Source organism: Grammomys surdaster, unplaced genomic scaffold, assembly GCF_004785775.1.
Source record: "Grammomys surdaster isolate TR1022 unplaced genomic scaffold, NIH_TR_1.0 168, whole genome shotgun sequence".
Lineage (NCBI taxonomy): Eukaryota > Metazoa > Chordata > Mammalia > Rodentia > Muridae > Grammomys > Grammomys surdaster.
The window spans coordinates 3,869,650-3,889,537 of NW_021604616.1; the positions used below are offsets into that span (position 1 = coordinate 3,869,650).

Genomic DNA, 19,888 nt, shown 5'->3' on the forward strand with positions numbered 1-19,888 from the left:
TCAAAAGTGAGCTTGTAAATGTTGGACATAGAGAACATTTCTTTCTCAGTTTCTCTACGCATTTCCTTCCAGACTGACTATCCAGTAGGCTACAGAGAGGCACCGTGAAGAAACATCCTAGTGAATCTATCATTTAACAAAAATCAGAACTTGATTAACAGTTCAAAGAGGAAGGAAATCAAATTGACTTTGAAATGATTTCATTTCAACACATGCTAGGAAATAAGAAAAACAATGTCTCCATATAAAATATTCTGATGTTAAATTTTATGGGACTTTACATACTTCAAAGGGCAGTGATTCTAGTCTTCCTTTAGAACCATCCACTCTGACTTCATCCTATTTGCAAATAATTCAATAGTTAAAATATGTTGATGTAGCTTAAATAACCTTTTATAATTTCCACTACTCCCAGCAGAGCTATAAATTTTTCTATCAAGGGGAAGTAATGTCCCTTTGCAACCTTCTAGCACGTAGCAGAGTTGAACAATCTCCCAGGAGGGAGGAAGCCATTTTACATGTTTATAGCCAACTCAAAAATGTTTCCTAGACTTAGCGTCTTCTAAAGGCATGGGACATTCCAGTAGTAAAGCAGGTTTTGTGTATGTGTTTATTTTAAAGGATCCAAATGATCATGATCACAAAACCTGGCAGAGGGAGAGTTGACATAGCACAGGGTAGAAATGAGTAAGAATACATTACAGCACAACAGGGATTTCAGGGCTGTGACTGAGCCATATCCAGAACATAGAAACAAGAGACTGAGTTTTATCTAGACTCTTGTGAGGAAGTAAGGCTTCCTGCCTCTTTCTTTCCTCTCTGCTCATAGTAATTTCAGTTTTTTCATTTCAAACACAGTTAGAGGATCCATTTTATTAAGTACATTGAGTTTGTGTTAGTTTTTCACAGGAGTCAGAAGACACCAACATATCATAGCACCAAATTCTATAGTAGGACTGTTAACCTAGGGCTTGTTCTGACAATATCTCCCTGATGAAGAGATAAAGCAATGGGGAAACAGATAGGATTGAAAGGAACTTAATTTATCTCATTTAAACGATGGATATGGATGTGTCTTTTGCCTTGACATTTACTCTGTTGCTGACATTTTCTGGCTTTCTGGCTTCTGTTTCCAAGTTTGCATTTTATTGATTGACTGAATTTTGATAGCTGGCATATATTTTTAAAGAACTATTGTAATGGGAATGATTGAGTGAGAGAATATCCTTTCATAGTGGCTTGCTTGTTTTTGAGACATTTAAACATTATTTTAGATATTAAACAAGTAAAGCAGGCTGAATATATAATTAGGATTTGCTCATCATTTTGGATCCAGAATAACAAATGGAAGTCATTAATGGAAAGTTAATTGGGAACGTTGGCAAAGTTTATCCTGTATTTTGATGGTTGCATGCTTCACTTGATACCTAGTGTACATTTGGGATTTATCTGCACCATACCTCTGGGTCTAGTAGCATATTAAGTTATGAAGAATATTAGCATTGCTCCAAAACAATTACTTGTTCATTTGCTAACTGATTAAAATTCATGCATAATTTATTGAAATGAATAGAGATTTTATAAATAAATCTCCTTGTTCTCTGGGGGTCTAAAAACAAAATACATATGCTAATATAAGATCTCTTTTTACTGTTCACATCAAAACTTTAATATTTAGTGGTATATTAGTGTCCTTAATGTGAATTTCACTCATAACCATGCTGTTAAGCAATGTGTCTGCTTCTCAGCTGCTTTGCACTTTGTGTCAGTTCCAACCTTGAACTATAGCTGTGATTATTGAGTGTTCCACTTTTGCCTGACCAGAGGAAGTGAAGTGAAACTGATGGGGGTGTTGCTGCTGTTCTACAGGCCAAGACGTGCAAGGCTTCAGACTTACTTTTTCATTTATACATGTCATTACTTATGCATGTCATTCATTAGATTCAATATTCAATCTCAGATTAAATGTTTTTGTTCAAGTGGACAGATAAACAATCAAAATATAGCAAGTCGCATCATGCACAGAACCTGCTGCTGTATTTTAGAAATGTAGTTTCTTAATGACTCTTGTGCTAGCTTATGTGTGAAAAGACTGTGCAAGGTTAAATATTGTATTCACATTTCCCGTACCATTACTGTGATGGCTTCTGTCTTTTGAAAGTTGGCCTCCTGGCTCCAGATTTCACTTTCTATGTCACTGAATAAAACAGAAATGACAAAGGCCTGTGTTTGTCCCTAATACTGGTCTATGCTGGCTTTGTCCCCTTCTTCTACACCCTTCCTCCTCTTTCCATCTTCTCTACTTGTGATTGTTTTCTATGGCAAATGTGGAAAGGCTTGTGATGGTGACATCTAGCATTTGATACGTACACATAAGATCAGCTTTTACAATATCTGTACATGTAGTTCAAGGAACGTTATAATTCACTTACCATGTTTTGGATTTGTTTTAACTTTTCGTTTTTCATGCTGTGTATCAGACCTTTTCAGGAGATTGGTGAGCCTTAAAATGAATGAGGCCTTGTTACTTTGGGGCAGAGCCCCCGTGAGCTGTGAATTTGACATTGTTTCCTACCATAACTGAAATTAGTCACTGGATGAGCTATCTGGAATGAAAACAAACACTGCACATATGGAAACAGCCCCCTTCATCCAGAAACTATAATGCTTGGAGACACTACGTGTTGTAAGACATTCTTTTGGATCCATGTCAACTTAGCATGTAGAGAATTCATGCCCTTACCATTAACTTGTAAGCTTTGGAGTTGCAAATTGCAATGTCTTGGCATGAAAAGTCTTCCTCTCACCTACTTTATCTGATGGATGAACACTCTACAGTGTTGGATGGATTCAAGTGTTCCCTATGAAGACGACCTTTATTGAATTCACTTGTGAAACAGACCACCATTTAGCTAGGCCAGAACTTCCCTCATTACTGGCAATTACTTCTCCAAATCATTCAAAGTAATTTGTATGTGTAAAGGTTGTAGAGTAGGCATTATGACCTACTTTCTGTAGAAATAGCAGTAGATGCCTACAGCACGTATAACACATGGTAACTAGGCTTCGTTTTCATGCATGAGTATGGTAAATTACAGCTTATATTACTCTTTGGCAGCCAGTCTGAAAGCTATTTCCTTAATGGATCTATTCAAGAAGAGACCACTTATTTTCATATTTATTTGCAATAGAGAAAAGTTCATCATCTCTATTATTTAGTACTATTGTAAACTATTTCCTTTATATATATATGGATATATATAAAAAATTCCCCTATCAAAATTAAAAAAATAAGTATAAATATGTCTCCTGCACATTATATAAATACCCAGCATAAGAACCTTGTCAGTAGTAGTTAGTGAACATGCCCTGCAAGTTTTAGTCTTACAACCATTGAAGTTGTATTCTCAAAAGAAATTGTAGTCTGTTTAGAGATTCCAACCAGATAACCTTGTCTCTAGTTTGTGGTTATTTGTGATTGGAAAGAATTTTAAGCTAGTAACCTTTTTAAAATTATAAATAAAACTCAATGTTCGGCCATATCTGAAGACTAGTGTAAACTTGTCCAAGCTGGTGAGACCCTCTTTGTGCAGTTTTTTTTTTCTTCTCTTCCTTCTTTTATGTACCATATTACCACTAGTAGTTCAAAAGATTCTGTCTGTGCAGTCTTGACTCGTGTTCTTTTCAATCCAGGCCAACCTGGAGCCCTGTGAGGTTATGTTAATAGTTTTCCGGTATGTGATTTCCTGTGACTTTTCAGCATTAATTCTTAAATCAATTTTAGGACAATTATCACCTTATTAAGATTAATACTTTCTTTTAAACCCTTTTAAGTCCCTGAGAAGTGTGGTCTAGAAGTTGAAGGGGAAATACCACCCGATGACAGTCTATTAATGAGACCCCTATGCCCTGTATTCCACTGGACAGGCTGTGCACACAGAGCCCTGTGTCGAGTCCTCTAGAGACAGCTCAGTCTTTCACTGGTATTACTGTTGAGGGGAAACCTGCCCCAATACATTATTCATCATCTCATAACTTCACATGTTGAAATAATATTTTCCAAAGTTTCTGTCAAGCAAAATATCTTAAGCCACCCAAAATTAAATTGCAATGTCCCTTTGACATTTGAGCTTAATAAGTGATATATGGCCTATTCCATGCTACTCTGGGGACCAGTGATATACAGTGATTGGGCATTTCTTCTGAGTGTAAATTTCAATGTCCTACTCTGTGAGGTGGGGCCGTGGTCCCAGCTTTCCTGATATCTTTATGGCGCCTCCTCATTAGCTCATCTGCTGGAACTTTGAAGTTGCCAGAAGCAAAACAAGAGCAGAGGCAAAAACAAATAAAGAGGAAAAAAATATCTGAGCTCACCTCCCTGCGTGTTTGATGAAACCTGCTCCTCTCCAGTGCTTTTCTTTATGTCACTGTTCACTGCTGTGCCTTTGGAACATTCTCTCCTGGAAGTACATGTCTTTAAGAGGAGAAAACTTTTGCTAAATTGACCAAAGGCCTTCATAAAACCAATGGCTCTTTAAATTACAGTTGCTACATCATTACTTTCTAGTTTACATTTTCTCTCCTCCCCTTCCCTCCTGTCTCCCCTTTCCTTTCCTTCCTTCCTTTTCTTCTTTACTGCTTTTTGTTTGGGGCCAGACACACAATTTTGCCCAGCCTGGTTTAGAACTCACCTTGTTGACCTCGCATTTGCAGCAGCCTGTGATCCAACCTCTACACCCTATCTGTTGGGACTGCAAGCATGTGCCAACCAACCACATGTTATCCATTTAACATTTACCGTGTGCTCCTAAATTGTTACTAGCTTTTGGTCACATATTATACATAATATATTTACTTATAATATGTAGTTACTGTTAGTATATCTCTGTTTTAAGACTTTTACCTAATTAGAGTGTACATTTTTCTTTTCTAGAACCACCTAGACCCATTGCTCCTCCCCAGCTGCTTGGTGTTGGGCCTACTTACTTACTGATCCAACTAAATGCCAACTCTATTATTGGTGATGGCCCCATCATCCTGAAAGAAGTAGAGTATCGAATGACGTCGGGATCTTGGACAGAAACCCATGCAGTCAATGCTCCAACATACAAGTTATGGCATTTAGATCCAGATACAGAGTATGAGATTCGAGTCCTGCTTACCCGACCTGGTGAAGGGGGAACTGGGCTCCCAGGACCACCACTCATCACTAGAACAAAGTGTGCAGGTAAGCCTAGAAACCTGACCTGTCCTTTATCTAGGAATCTTACGATAGTAATTAACACACACATGGTACTCAATATGTTGATTATTTGGTGTATGATTCAGATATACAATTTTTTAAAAGTTCTGTTGAATTTGTTATTTGACCGTTTTGTACACGTGCAGTGTGAATTCTGATTATTGTACTCTGCCGTCCCTCAGACACAACCTTCTAAGACTTTTCCTGACTTTACTTATTCATAACCTTGTTTAGGTAATAATATGCTTGATTTAGGAGCAGTTTGAGAGTGTCTTTGAAACTGTTCTACTGTTTGATGAAGCTGGAGTCTTGTCTTGCACACTAACTTTAAGTTTTCTGGCTTTCTGTATAATATCTCTCTCTAGTAGCTATATATCTCTGTTAGCTCTAAAGTATTTTCCTTCACATTAATACTGTAAACCTTTTTACCACATAGAAATAATTTTCCTGAATAATTTTATCTGTAGTGGAAAGGTCAGATAATATAGATAAGTAAATTGATTCTAGGACTAGAGAAAAATGCTCTTTTTGGTACAGTGCCTGGCACACACAATCAAACCAGGTGAGATCCCCATCACCCACAGAAAAGCTGAATGTGCTTATGCGGATCTCTTACTCCTTCCTCCCTAAGGATGCAAAGACAGGCCAGTCCCCAGAGCTCACTGGCACTAGGCAGTCTGTGAGATCATGGCTTGGGGAGAGATGGCTTTAAAGAATTGAGTGGAAACACCAGAGAAAAAGACACTGTGTCAGCATCCAGCCTCCATATACAGACACATAGTGAAAATAGAAACAAGCAAAAAATGCCTGCACACAATAAAAGCCATCCTGGGCAGGAAACCCTGTTGAGGATTAGCTCAGCTTCTTGACACCTCCTAGTGAAGTCAGAAAGTTTCATTCCTTCATTGGTCTGTTTGTGCTTGGAAATGGGTGCTGAAAATATCAATATACTTATAGATACATAAGAAAATTACAACGTAATATGGCCTTTGCTGTACCATATTAAAGAAATTACTAGTTATGCAAAGATAAAACATTTGATCACCTATTATTTGAGCTCATTTTTTACTTTAATACTTATTCTCAAAATGATAAGTTTTAGTTCAAAGGGACATTTTTGTGTCCATGAAGCACACACACGCACACACACACACAGACACACAACCTAAGTATATCTTGAATATCTTCTCCTTATTTATAATTTTATTGGGCTATTCACCAAGAATTCTGAAGTAGCACATTGTAGTTGATACATATTTTTACTGCAGTTAACTTTATATAAATTCTTAATAGCTGTGTCGTGTACTTTAACCTTATGGGATTTGGCAGCTAGGAAGTAGAGGGTCCCCTAATGTGTGGATCTGTATCTGGCAGTTCAGCTTTGGAGAAGTATTGACTCTAGTTCCCATTGTTCCAAGGTTCAGCTTTAATTTCTCACTTTGCTTTTAAATATTCTGTGGTTCTGTGACCTCTTCTTCAGAAAGTTTCTTGAGGAATTGTTTGGATACTAAAGCAACTTTCTGCAGAGAAGGCGAGCTGAACTTGCTACCTAGTCAGAGAAGTCACTGCAAAGAGAAAAGATGAAGGGATTGAAATGCTTAGTCTCGACTCTGAAATTAATATTCCGTGCTACCCTCATAATAATTGAGAGTCTTTTTGACTAAAAAAAACAAAAAACCTATATATTTTTTTCCACAAGAATTACTCTTTTAATATGTAATCTTTTAAAATTACAGTTATAACAGTTGATAACAATTAGCTACTCTGGTAGTTTTCCTCTTGACTTTGCCTATACGTCCTTTTCAATCTCATCGTGAGCTCTTACTGTTGTCATTCTCGTCAAAATAGACCGTTAAGAATGAACAGCAGCATGAGGAATTTTATGTAGCTCAAAGATGCTTGAGACTCATTATTGCTGAGTAAGTTTGAAGATTACAAGTAAATTTTTTAAGGCCATTATGCTGTATTAAGTGGGTGAAAACACCATGTTAATGAACACTGATGTTTGTTCCCTAATGATGCATGTGCTCAGAGTGTATTGAAGTAACAGAAGAGAAAATATAACGGGAGATCACTATAAGAACTGCCTCATTTGGGGAAGAAAGTAGAGGAAGAATATCTCCTGGTCAGAGCTGCTTCTGAGTTAGAAAAATCCAGATAATTAGGAATTGTATGGGCCTTTAAAGTCGATTCCTTATTAAAGTAACATTTAATTTGTGTACTCATCATGAATTTGAATGATATCATGTTACTCAGTTGTCCCTTTACTTCCAAATGTAGGAATTCCAGATCATCTTTCATCTTGATGAATCTTTACCGATGTTTATTGTAATTAGTATCTTCCCAAAGTTACTCTGACCTCGAATTTTTGGGAAAAAGCAGTATAGACTAGATATTTTTCCCAAGTGTTTATCAGATCTGAGAGAAGATAAGGCTACTGATCAGAGCCAATATTAACATCAGTATTAAGTTCTAGTATTTCAAAAGGAGAGAAAGCTCATGTAGTAATCTCTAACCATTCTCTGAATAAGAAAATTCAAATATAATTCAGAAAAATCATAAATCCAGGTCTAAAGTCAGCATTAGTTTAAATCATGGTGCATTTTACATACCTCACATCAAGATCCATTCCCTTTTCTCTAAATCAGAGCATCTCAGGTTATTACACCTTTGGCCTCAACCAGAGACCATGAAACAACAAACTGCCATGTGGTCCACACAAAGCATCGCAGTAGCTGATTTTTAGCAGAAATTTCAAAGGCTTGGAAATGCTTCATGATGTTCAGGGAAGATCCCTTTGAGACATCAAGATGAAAGTTCCCACCTAATGCTATCAAACTGTACTTGCCATGAATAATGGAATTTACGTAGAATTGAGGTCTAAATCTATAAACTTCCTTTTTAAACAGGAAAGACACTGAATAGTTATTATTTTCAAATAGCTATTTCTATACACTATGTGTTAAATATGTTAAGTCACCCAAAACTTTAAAAGTATGAATTCTTCCTAGTGCATTCCTCCCCCACCCCACCCTCTGTCTTATTTCTTGTCCTTCATTTCTTCTGTCTCCTTGTGTAAATATGATACCTCATTCACATAATTCTTTTGTAATTTCAAAGGAATAACACCTTCTGCCACTCAGAGTTTCTCATTATATTTTGCTATATTATACCTTGTATATTACCAGTAAATTAATTACTATATGCTATCCCTCAAGTTCCTCTTTTATGCATTTTTAAGCATTTGACATTTTATGTCAGATAGTAGTAAAAGTCAGTTGGAAGACATCTACCAGTAAAGGGAAAAGTTTTGCCATGAACAGTGTTGATAGCTTTATATTTTGAAGGAAAATTATGCCTTACGGCTAGCTAAGTACTGATGAATGCTTCTTTAGAGTCAACACAAAAAGTTAGGCATCATGTGATATATTCTAACCAGTCCTAGTCAAGGAAGATTTGAATAAACACAAACTGTGGCCAATGAAACCTGGAGTGGGTGTGTAGCTAAGGTATCCCTGAAACAGCCCAGTTTAGTGTCCCCAGCTTCACTTGGATTGGAAGCTAAGAAGGTTTTTGCAGAACACTCAACATACAACAACAAAAGAAAAATGGAGAACATGTAATAGTTTACCATTTTCTGAAAATACCCTGCCTAGTTGGTTAAACACTTTTTTTTTAACCCTTGGAGGCACATTCAAATTATTTGGGAGATGCAGTCTCCTGCTTCAGGGTCTCTCAAGCTGGGAGACATGGTAATTATGGATGGTAGTGGCTGTAGCCACTTAGGCACATTTCACACTTCTCCATTAACCTGAGGCAAGTGTTTATTTGACTTAGTCTGCAGCCTAACTCATGTCATTGTTCATATAATGTTTCTTCAGGCATTTTATACATTTTAAAAAGTGGCATAAATGCAGTTGCCTTAAGTGGTAAGTGATTCAGACACTCTATTGAGCAATTTGAGAATGTATGCTTGTTTTTTGTTGTTTTGTTTTTTGTTTTGTTGTGTGTCTTTTTCCACTGGGTATACCATCTAGTCTATAAGCAGAGGAAAAATACACTTTCACCTTCTTATTAAATGGAAAGAAAATGTGCCATCTTCGGGAACTGTCTACCTTGCATGCTTTCTCAGTTGTACATTGAATTTGTTTCTTTAAATTGCCTTCTGCTTCTGGATAAGCCATCGGGGAATGGCTTAATGTTTAACAAGCCTTTTTGCAGCATTGCTTTCATAGGCCAGGTCAATCGGTCAGAGTGCCCACCACAATGTAATATATTTACACATTTGGGGATGTTACTCGGTACTCTTATATTGAAGTTCAATGCTCTTGGCAGTTTTGAAACAAGTAAATCTATGAAAAAGTTTGTGTGTGTGTGTATGTGTGTGTGTGTGTGTGTGTGTGTGTGTGTGTGTGTGATGGATGGGGATGGTCTTCTTTTAAAAGGAACATCTACTGTAGATGCATTTCTTCTGCCCTAAATCAAGAGTAGAAAAAAAGGGTATTTTCTTTTCTTCTAGATGAGTATTTTCCAGATTTCTTGATTTGTGGAATTAAATTTTGGCCCTTTAGCTATAGCTTCATCAGGATAGGAACACTGATGTTTACTCTGGTTTAAGATAGTTATCTGTCTTAAAGACTAGTTCCCACTAATACGTGGGCTAGAGTTTGGAACAAACTAAAATTGACTTGTAAAAATTTATTCAGTTTAATAGTGTTAAGACGGCTATTTCTTCAGTTAAAATCAAATTCATTTATATCAATGTGTTCTTTTCACTTTTCAAATAACATTTTAACTTACACGAGGTATCATGTTATCATTGTGCTATCAAAAATCATTTTTGAGAGGAATTTAAGAAAAAAAAAAACAATGATTCTGTTGTTGAGGTCAAGAGAATTAAAGATGGCACTGCAGAGGTCTTTCAACTGTTAAACATACTGTTTTAGAGAAGAAAATAGTGCAAAGGCTGCCATGACTTTGGCAGTACATTTTTGTCATACATTTGAGTCCAACCCAGTTCTACCATTGCCATTCTGAGTTATACCCATTATGACAGCATCTTACTCTCAACAGTCTTTATTATAACTATATAAGAAAAAGCATAAATTTTGTGTGAAAATACAAAATGCTGGGTCTGGGAGTTTTACTCAGTGGTGCAGGCGTATCTAATATTTGAGTCACTGGGTTCATTTCCCAGCAATAAGAAAGGAGTACCTTAAGAAAGGAAGGAAGGAAGGAAGGAGGGAGGGAAGGAAGGAAGGAAGGAAGGAAGGAAGGAAGGAAGGAAGGAAGGAAGAGAAGGAGGGAAGGAAAGAGGGAAAGAGGAAGTGAGGGAGGAAGGAAGGACCTGTCAGAAATACAGGGCAACTTCTCATTAGAAAATAAGTTTTCATCAGGCACTAGCAACTTTTCTAAACAGAGATGGTCTCAGGTCTCAGTGGTAGTTGCTTTGCAAAGACACATTTCTTATTCCCGATTCCTTACCTGTAATATGATGCATGTTACCCACCCCAGCCAGAGTCACCACGAGGACAGTTCAGTTGCTCCTTTTACTGTCCTCAGTGGTTCTGTCATACTGGTGAAAGTACTAAAAGGGATGATAAAATCTACTCTGTAATTTCAGTCATCAAAATTCTGCCATGTCTGTGACTCGGGAGTTCATAATTTCTAGGAATATGTTCTATATTTAAACACGGGGTGCCAGGTGTCTGCCATGAAGGGCCGGTCTATTAATGGGCCGTCATGAAAGCGGAAGACATGTGAAGTTCGCTGCTTACCTCCTTTGTTGTAGTGGGATTAGGAACTGGATATACAGTTCCTCACACAGCTCAGCCTAGCACACTATTCCTCAAGCAGAGTCAGTAAAAATGTAATTACCTTTACTAACTAGAGATGGGTTGTTGTCGGCATAAAACATTCTCAGCTGCCTTACATTGTTGATGACAAGCATTTGGCAACCTGTGAAAATGACACTGTATTTATTTATCTTCAGTGCTTACCACATGTTGAGTTGGTTAATGGTATCATTAAGTACTTTTTATTGGCTTCATTTGTTTTTATGGAGTTTTGCATATTACAATCAAGCCGACAGGTGGCAATGATCATCAATCTCAGGATATGTCACAAGCATCTCCTCAAGTCCTAGGATTTTTGATATTGACAGCGAATAGAATTTTTTTTTTGCTTTTAAAGCAAATAGAAATATTTGTTTTTCACAGCCAAAAATGATGCATTAGTGATGTCTTAAATGATAATTACACAGTCGTGTCTGATAAAATGGCCTACATACAATTAAAATATGTAGAACCAACAGGAAAATTAAAAAAAAAAATAACTGTCAATTACGGGAGCAAGTTCACGGGTGGTGGCCTGGAAGCTTCTAGCCTCTGATGCATCACAATTTGTCCAGCTTTCTTCCTGATTATTTTAATTTTACTTCTGCCTTCAATTATCATTCTGTGTTCTGTCACTTATTGAATTATACCATGTGTCCTTTGATTTAAAATAACAAAAACAAATCATACTCGGGCAAAAAAAAAATGCATTCAATCATTTCTTCCCATTCATTCTCAAACATATTCTCTCCTTCAGTGAATGTGCAAAGGTGGTGAGAGGATAATCTTATTTGGTCTTTTTTTTTTTAATCTGTATTGATTTAGTTAGCTGTTTAAGGAGTTTTGGTCACTCTGTACAGTTTTTTTCATAATAAAAATCATTTCCATCATTTTATAAGAGAATACAAATACAAATGGGGCCATCAACGTAAGGAGTTATTTCCTCTCTTTCCTGCCTTGTTCTGACAGATGATATCATTCCTCCTAATGATTCTGTCTTCACTCTTTATCCAGTGTATGTGGAACCACAGGGGAAAAAGCACATTCACAGTTAAGAGATAATAATAAGTGAATATAATTCTCGAGTTTTAAAAGCTACCTTATATTTTGTGAACCCAATAGAAAATGAACTTCAAAAAGTAGACGTGCGTGCCTTTCGTGTAACCTCAGGCAAAGTCTGTGCGGGCTCATCTGTCACTACACATGATGTGGCCTAGAAATCACTCGGTGATGTCCATTTTAATTGTCTCAGGCGAATCTCACTGAAGTTGATTTTAAAGAATAACTTCACTTCTATACTGGTTAATATTGTTATTTTTATATCGCTGTAAATTTCCCCTTTAAGGCATATAATAAGGAATCAGCAAACACATTATTTTATCTATTACTTACTGTGATCTATTTACTGTTTCCTTTGTAGATGTATCACCAACATTAAAAGTATCATTTTATAATGTTTGTACTATTACATGCAAACCTATATTTTATTGGCAGTATATTATATATGTATATATGTATGTATAAACACATATATGCATATATGTGTATATATATGTATGTATATATATATATATATATACTCATATATGTGTGTATATGTGTACATTATTTTCTAAGGATAGTAACTTTCCTTTTATGGGTAGTTCATTTTGAGAATTAGAAAATATTCTAAAGGCTATGTTGCCAGAGAATGCATCGTGACGCTCTACTCCAGGGTCATTCTCCTGTGCTTCATTCCCTTCTCCCACTGCCAGCTAGTTCTGCACTATATGTAGCTGAATGCTTCTGGCTTCCAGTCCATCAGCCCCCATTCAGCTTAGCTGAAGTTGTAACAGTGCGGCTCCAACTCTGTATCTTTGGGGGTTCCTTACAGAAAATCCCCCATTCTATTCTGTAGAGTACATGAAGTTCACACAGCGACATTATCTTATAAAATATACCTATAAAACAATACGATCAGTGAGGGAGATAGCTCAGGTGGCAAAGTACTTGGAGCACTTGAGTTCAAGTTACTGAATCCATGCTTGAGATTATAATTTATTATAATTTTTAAAAAGTATTTATTTATTTCTATGGATGTTTGTGCTTCCCTTGTGTGCATGTGCAGGCCAAAGGACAACTTCTTGGACAGGTCTTTCCATCATTTCTGGCTCTTGCTGTAGAAGTTTGCCATCATGCTTGGCACTAATCAGTGCCTTTACCCACTTAGCAATCTTGTCAGGCTGCAAATAACATTTTAAAACCCTTTCTTAGTACTATCATATTTATGTGAATGTTGTTCTAGTATTGTTTGTGTTCGTTTTCCTATTGGTATGCCTTTGGGAATTTAATTGTATAAAATACATTTAATTTTAGCTTCTGCTTATTTTAGCTATCCTCTGCTTTCCTGTCTTTCTGCTGGACAGTTCATCATCACTATTTAATATTCTACTCCATACATGTGTTGAGATTTACTTAGCCTTTCTTCTATCACTGACAGTTTGGAGTAACTTGCTACTATGAATTCTAAAATAAAAATCATGTGCTTAACTTCCCATGTCTTAAATGATGTTGACACATGGTGTTCAATTATTTTTCCCCAAATATTATAACAATGCTGCTATGAACAAACATGTGCATTCTCTCATTCAGTTATAGTGAAAGTATTTTATAATTCTTTGCCTCCAGCTTCCCTATGAATCACTAGTCTGGTTCACTTGGGCTTGTTAGTCAACTGATTTGATGATTATTACAAAGCTACAAGATTAGAAAGGAAGAGTGTCATTGACCTTGTGTTATCTTTGTGTATCGCCTGTATGTGTGGCAGACAGTACCTAAACAGCCTTCTGTTCTAAGATGATGCTTCTTCTTTGGAGACCCTTAGACATGAAGGAATCATAACTTATAACAAAGATAAAGTACTTACAATGTGCTGAACAGATACTTTAAGCTCTTCGGCATAGATCAGGGTTCCCTAAGTGCTGGTCCACGATGAGTTACTCAGTTTTTAAACAACAGTTTGCCTTGTGAGTAATTAGCCCACAAGCTTGCATAGATGAGTTCTCTAGCTGTGCATGGTGCATCTCTGAAAAATGGGTAGAGATTTATGGAGAAGACAGTCAAGATAGTTCTGGTTAAAATTTAAGGTTTGGTTGTCAGTAAACACTATGTTTGAATTTGGCTCTACTGCTCCCCAAGGAGTAACCTGCTCAATCTCACTAAGGTCTCATCTTTTGTCTATCCTGTAAGAATGATTAACTGAAGCTGCCCCATCTTTCATTTGTGAGCTAATCAATGAGTATTGTGCTAAACTTCAGCATTGCTTCTACATTTCTCAGGCACCGTGGTCCTGGTTGTGAAATGACTCTTAAAATGAAGCAGATGAAACTTCTAAGTGTACTAATTATTTTTAATCAAAGGGATGTGTACCAAAGCCACCGTTCTTGTTTTCATACAGTGACTGCATACATTCTTGACACCAAGGACATGTAATCTTTCTTCCTGTTTCTATGTAACGCTTTACTCTTTACCTTGTAAAATTAATACTGTAGTAGCAGCAGCAGTATTCCAGAATGGAACAATGGCCAGCACATCTTTTCCTCCCCACTATGGAGAAGATAAAAAAGCATGTTTAAAGCTATTACATGTTTTCTACATGCTGCTAGAGATATTCAATGCAGAGTGCCTTCTTAATGCTGCGTTGAAGATCTATGCGCCAAGGAGACCTTACTATCTTAGACTTGATGTCATTGAAGACATTTTTCCCTTATGTTATGAAGAGCCTAAGCCTGAAGAGAATCTAAAAGCCCTAGGCAGTCAGCAGGCCTCTCTCTACCACTGCTCTGTCTTGCTTTGGGTTTGATACCTTGCATTTATCTTTGGATTCATTTATTAATATACTAATTACTTATTCAAGGATCAGACTTTTTAAAAGAGAATCAATTGCTTCAAATTTTTTATGGCTTGTTTCTAGAAATAATTCTCTAGTTGTGCTTTAGAGTAAGAGGTTCCGAGGACCTCTGAAGGCTGCTACTTCAGTCTAAGCAAAAATAGATCAGTGCTTGAGCTGAGGCAGTGGAGATAAGAATCCCAATGAGAAGGTGGAGCCAGGGAAGATTTGAGAGCTGCAATCAGAATTTGGTGACAAACAGGAAGTGAATTCTGGCTTGGGAAGTTAAGGTGTAGTGACAGGATTTCACCAGAGTAAAACCTTTGGGAAAATCTTATAAAGAAAATACTGTCTATTTCTGAGAAAGGAGAGAGTGGGTTTGCAGTTATAGTCCTGGTCTAAAAGCAGGGTAGGGAGTGAAACATACAGACCTGAGTGTTGTTACTATTTTATTCCTTCTGTGTGTGTCATTGTATACTATAATTTCATTGAATTAGACATTGAATTGACCTTTAACTCTTCTTTTTACTAATATCTTATTGCATAGATATTATGGAAAGAATGGATAGATACTATCAATGATTCATATAAAAATCAGTAAACTATGTTATAGAATAAGTTATGTTTAAAAATTTAACTTGTTTTCCTTCTGGATAAGGTTTTTGTAGTATGATTTCTTAATCATAGTCTACCATCAGATTCTTTAGGAGTATCCTTAATGTTGAGATAGAATACTGGCAGCACGCAATAATTACACCCCTATGTTCTCAAGCAGAGGTAGTCTATTGCAAGGACCTACTTTACTGCCATTTACCGTGGGCTGTTTTAAGTTAGAAAACTGAATAGCAACACTGAATACTGTAGAGATGCACTTTGTTCAGTAGTACTTGAGATGTTGCAATATTTGACTATCTATTTGTTTGTTACAGAGAAATTCTTAGCTGTAATTGATGGTTGTTGCCATAAGAGCATATTGCCTACATCTACCTCTAGTGATGGGCTTTATGTGCTAGATTTTAAAATCCTTGAGCCTGAGCAAGTGCACAAGTCTTTAAAAAGAAACATTGTTTACTTTCACAAAACTACTCAGTTTGAGAGATCATTAATGCCCTTCAAGTGGCTTTTTGGTTTTGAATCAAATGGCGAGAATTCAAACTGACCCCTCTTATTATAGTATTGAAATTGAGTCTACTTAACTTATCAAGTCATGGTCATGCCCTGATTTTATATACTTGTATCTATCAATAAACGTAGTGATACTTGAAAAAAATTTAACTTGTTCAAAGTATTCTTATAAGATCCAGAGTTTAGTGAATTATGACATCATTGGTGCATCTTGAGTTCTCTCTCATGGGAAGTCAGAATGATAATAGCGACAGTGTGGACTTCTGATTTAGTGGTCTTTCACAGCCAATCACAAGGTGACTTGTAAGTCGCTGGTTTTCAGCCACTATCTTCTTTTTAACATTGTTCTCTTCCTTCCTACTGTCTCGTATATTAAGAGTATCAGTGCCCTTTGCCAAGCTTGCAGTATTGAGGCATCTCCTTCGGACATCTCAAGAACATGCAAGTGGTGACTTACAGCCACCTCCACATGTTCCTTCTCATTTTGGGGGGTTCTTGATGCAACAGATAGTGTGGCACTCAGTGCCTGATGCTTGAGTGCTAACAACCCTCCTTCCCCAATTCCAACTATGAGCACTTTGATTATGTCTATACACTCTGTAGAACCTCAAATCAGAAGCCTCTTTAGAACAAAGGTTAAATATTTAGACTTGCCGGGTATTTGGACGCGAGCAGGGTAAATAAATATATATCTCTACTCAGGGGAAAGCAAGGATGTTTATATCTCCCTGACTTCATTGGTATGTTCTTATAAACTATGAAAAATAGGTCAGCAACACTGAGTTATTTCATCCCACGATCAGCAGAACAAATCTTTTAAGGAAATAACTCCTCAGCTGCTTGTTATTAAAAAAAAAGTTGGGGTGCATGTCAGTGACTCATTCCTTAAACAAGCCTTGCCTGTAACGTGAGATGTATGGTGTAAGAGCAGTTTGTTGCCGTGATTAAAGATGATTCATTTACAGCATTTTTATTATTTTAGAAATTACTGATAAGCTCTCCTTAAAGACGTGGTCAGTCAAGTCATAATTTAATTGGCTACAGTTCTAGAGTAGATTCCCAAGATAGGTCAGCCAGCTTCCTGTTTCCTTAACAGATTCCTGAGATTTTCAGTGTAAGAGGGAAATTCTGTTTTGCCTTATGATTTCAGAGAATTCAGTGGGTGATTGGTTGGCCTTGATTCTATAGGCAGGAGTCTGTGGCAGAGCTGACTTCTTCCATCGCCAAAAACCGAAAGGTCTGGAGCTCCGACAATCACCTTTGAGGACAGTGACTTAAGTCACTTACACTGTGTTCTATCTCAGATGAAACTGCCAGGCATTCTAAGATAAAGGTCTCTGTGTGCAGTCCCCCCCCCTCACACACACACACAGAGGCAATTACACCACTTCCCCAGAACACATCTCTAGAAACCAAGCCTTTGTCAGTGTGTTGCCCCGGTAATCCTCCTGTGCTGACCTCTAGCAGTCACTTCAAGTTGCTTGATCAGTGAGTTAATTTTCATGTAAGAACAGGTATCAGCATCAGTACTTTGGAGAAACTGGTTAAGAGAGAAACAAATCTGGAAGTCTGTCAAGCACTTGGAGACAAATCTGACAGGAGCTTGTATATATGAACTTGTAACAATGAAGCTAACATAGGGCAGTGTTTCATCTCACTTATAAGACTGAAAATTGTCCTAATGGTCAAGGTGGTGGCACACACATTTAACACCAGCACTTGGGTAGGCAGAGGCAGGTGGGTCTCTGTGAGTTCTCCAACAGCCAGTGGTATACAGAGAAAACCTGTCTTGAAAAGCAAAACAACAACAGTAAAAGAATTGTTCTGATATTCAGAATCAGAAGTAATCTTTTTCTGTTTTCTTAAATATATAAGAGGATTTAATTTTAACCCTGCAATATAAAATGCATTAAAGTGTCTGAATAACAGAAACAAATGTGTACCTGCCTGCAGCAGAATGAGAAAGACAAATGCTCCTATGTGTATAATATTTTAATTTTCATGGGACCAGTAAGGCATTGTGATTTTGACCAAGAATTATTGCATATGTCTTCACTTAAAGGTGTATTTTTAGCTTGGACAGGTGGCATTTAAGTATTTGGGAGGGAGAAATGGTTTGTCAGTTTAACAAGGCATATCACAGGTACCTGCCTTGAAATTCCAGAAAGAAAGCAAGTTAGACGTTTTTCATTACTGCCCACTGCTTAGGTGCTTTGCGTTATCCCCGGAAGAACCTCATGCTTGTGGCAGTAATCATGCACTGTCATAGTTTTGAACTAATATGAAAGTGCAATCCAATCCTTTTGACAGATACTGCTTCACTTCTGACTGGGCAAATTTTTGTCACTCAAGCCTCACTGATGTGTAAGTAGGTTGTGACACTCAGTCTGAAATGACTCTAGATTAACGGGATTGATCCCAGAAAAGTATTACTTGAGATTTTCCCTTTTCCCCTCTAGTTTCATTTTCTTCTGCATCCCACAGTGTGTCCTCAGTTTCTAAGATCAGATTTCTCTTCCTTCCTTGTTTAGGAACTGTCCCTGTATGAACATCTACCAAGGCTACTGTTATCATTAAGAGTTAAATAAGAAATAGGTCTACATAAAGAATTTTGATAAATAAGATATATCAAATATATGAATATGTATAATAGTTTTCTATTTTATGTTTTTATATTCATGAATATGAAAACTCTTAGTTTCATGTTTAAACTAATTTATTTCTGTGACTCATCTGCTTAGATACCCGTCCACTGTTTGTTATTGTAATTATTTCCACAGTTTTTCAAAATATAAACAATGGTGTTGTGAACATGCTCGAATATGTCTTTAAAAAACTACCCAGGGTATTTAAATGTCACTATAATGGTAGTGCCATATGCTATAGCCATTTTAATTTTTGTTAGTGCAGCTTTTCAACTCTAACTCCAGAATTTTATACTTATTAAAGTCTAATCTTTTAAATTGGTGTTTTGAATATTATACCATCAATTTCCAAGCCATAGCCTTTGCTAGTCTGATCTTAAAGCTAAAAATTGAGTGTACAGTTGGCTTTATTCCTTCAGATTTACTTGTTTATTAAGTGTTCTAAACTCAGACATGTCATGTCCCATCACTGCATTTTCTTTCTAGTGAATTGTAACAGCCTTTTCCACCTCCTTCTTTAGAGTTCTGTCTTTGGCCTTTCAGATATCCATCGAGATTGCTTTGAGGATGTTTCATCTTCTGGAATTATTCTGAAAGTGTGGAAACTATTCAGATGTTTACATGTTTTCCTTTAGTCACTTCATTTTCTACGTGATCAGTATCCATACCCATCTTCTCTATGTGTTTCCCATGTTTCCATTCTGTGGCCTTCCTCCTACCCTTGATGGTTTGTGAAATTTCCTTGATCCTTTCCCAGACCCACTCATTCTTTATTTAATCACTTTTTAAAAGACAATAGTCGTTCTAGACTCATTAGAAAATCAGTTTATTACAGCAAAAGATTAAAAAGTAGAAATTAACTTAAAGTTATATTTCTACTACACAAAGCTTTACGGATGAAGGTACTGATCCAGGATTAATGACAGAGGTATATTGTTTAGTACTTTTCCATGAGTTATGGGTGGTAGAGAATTGCAGTCTAACCAGAATAAACCACGAGTGACCTGGACAGCCAATTGAATAATAATTTCATTTTAAAAGACTTATATAAAATATAAAAATATACACAATCCAATATAACCACAGATAATGACTTTCTGTTATAAAGAATGCATCTGAGAATAAACAGAGAGAGAGAGAGAGAGAGAGAGAGAGAGAGAGAGAGAGAGAGAGA

General features: G+C 36.7%; 1 protein-coding gene across 5 annotated transcripts in view; it reads left to right on the plus strand.

Annotated features, from left to right (window-relative positions):
• Ptprk (protein tyrosine phosphatase receptor type K) overlaps window positions 1-19,888 on the plus strand; it is a 499,167-nt gene that overhangs the window by 300,298 nt on the left and 178,981 nt on the right. For all 5 annotated transcript variants that reach the window (XM_028766410.1, XM_028766407.1, XM_028766405.1 and 2 more), the window contains exon 7: window positions 4,934-5,227. In XM_028766410.1, coding sequence (XP_028622243.1) covers window positions 4,934-5,227 — 294 coding nt within the window. The remainder of the gene's footprint in view (window positions 1-4,933; window positions 5,228-19,888) is intronic.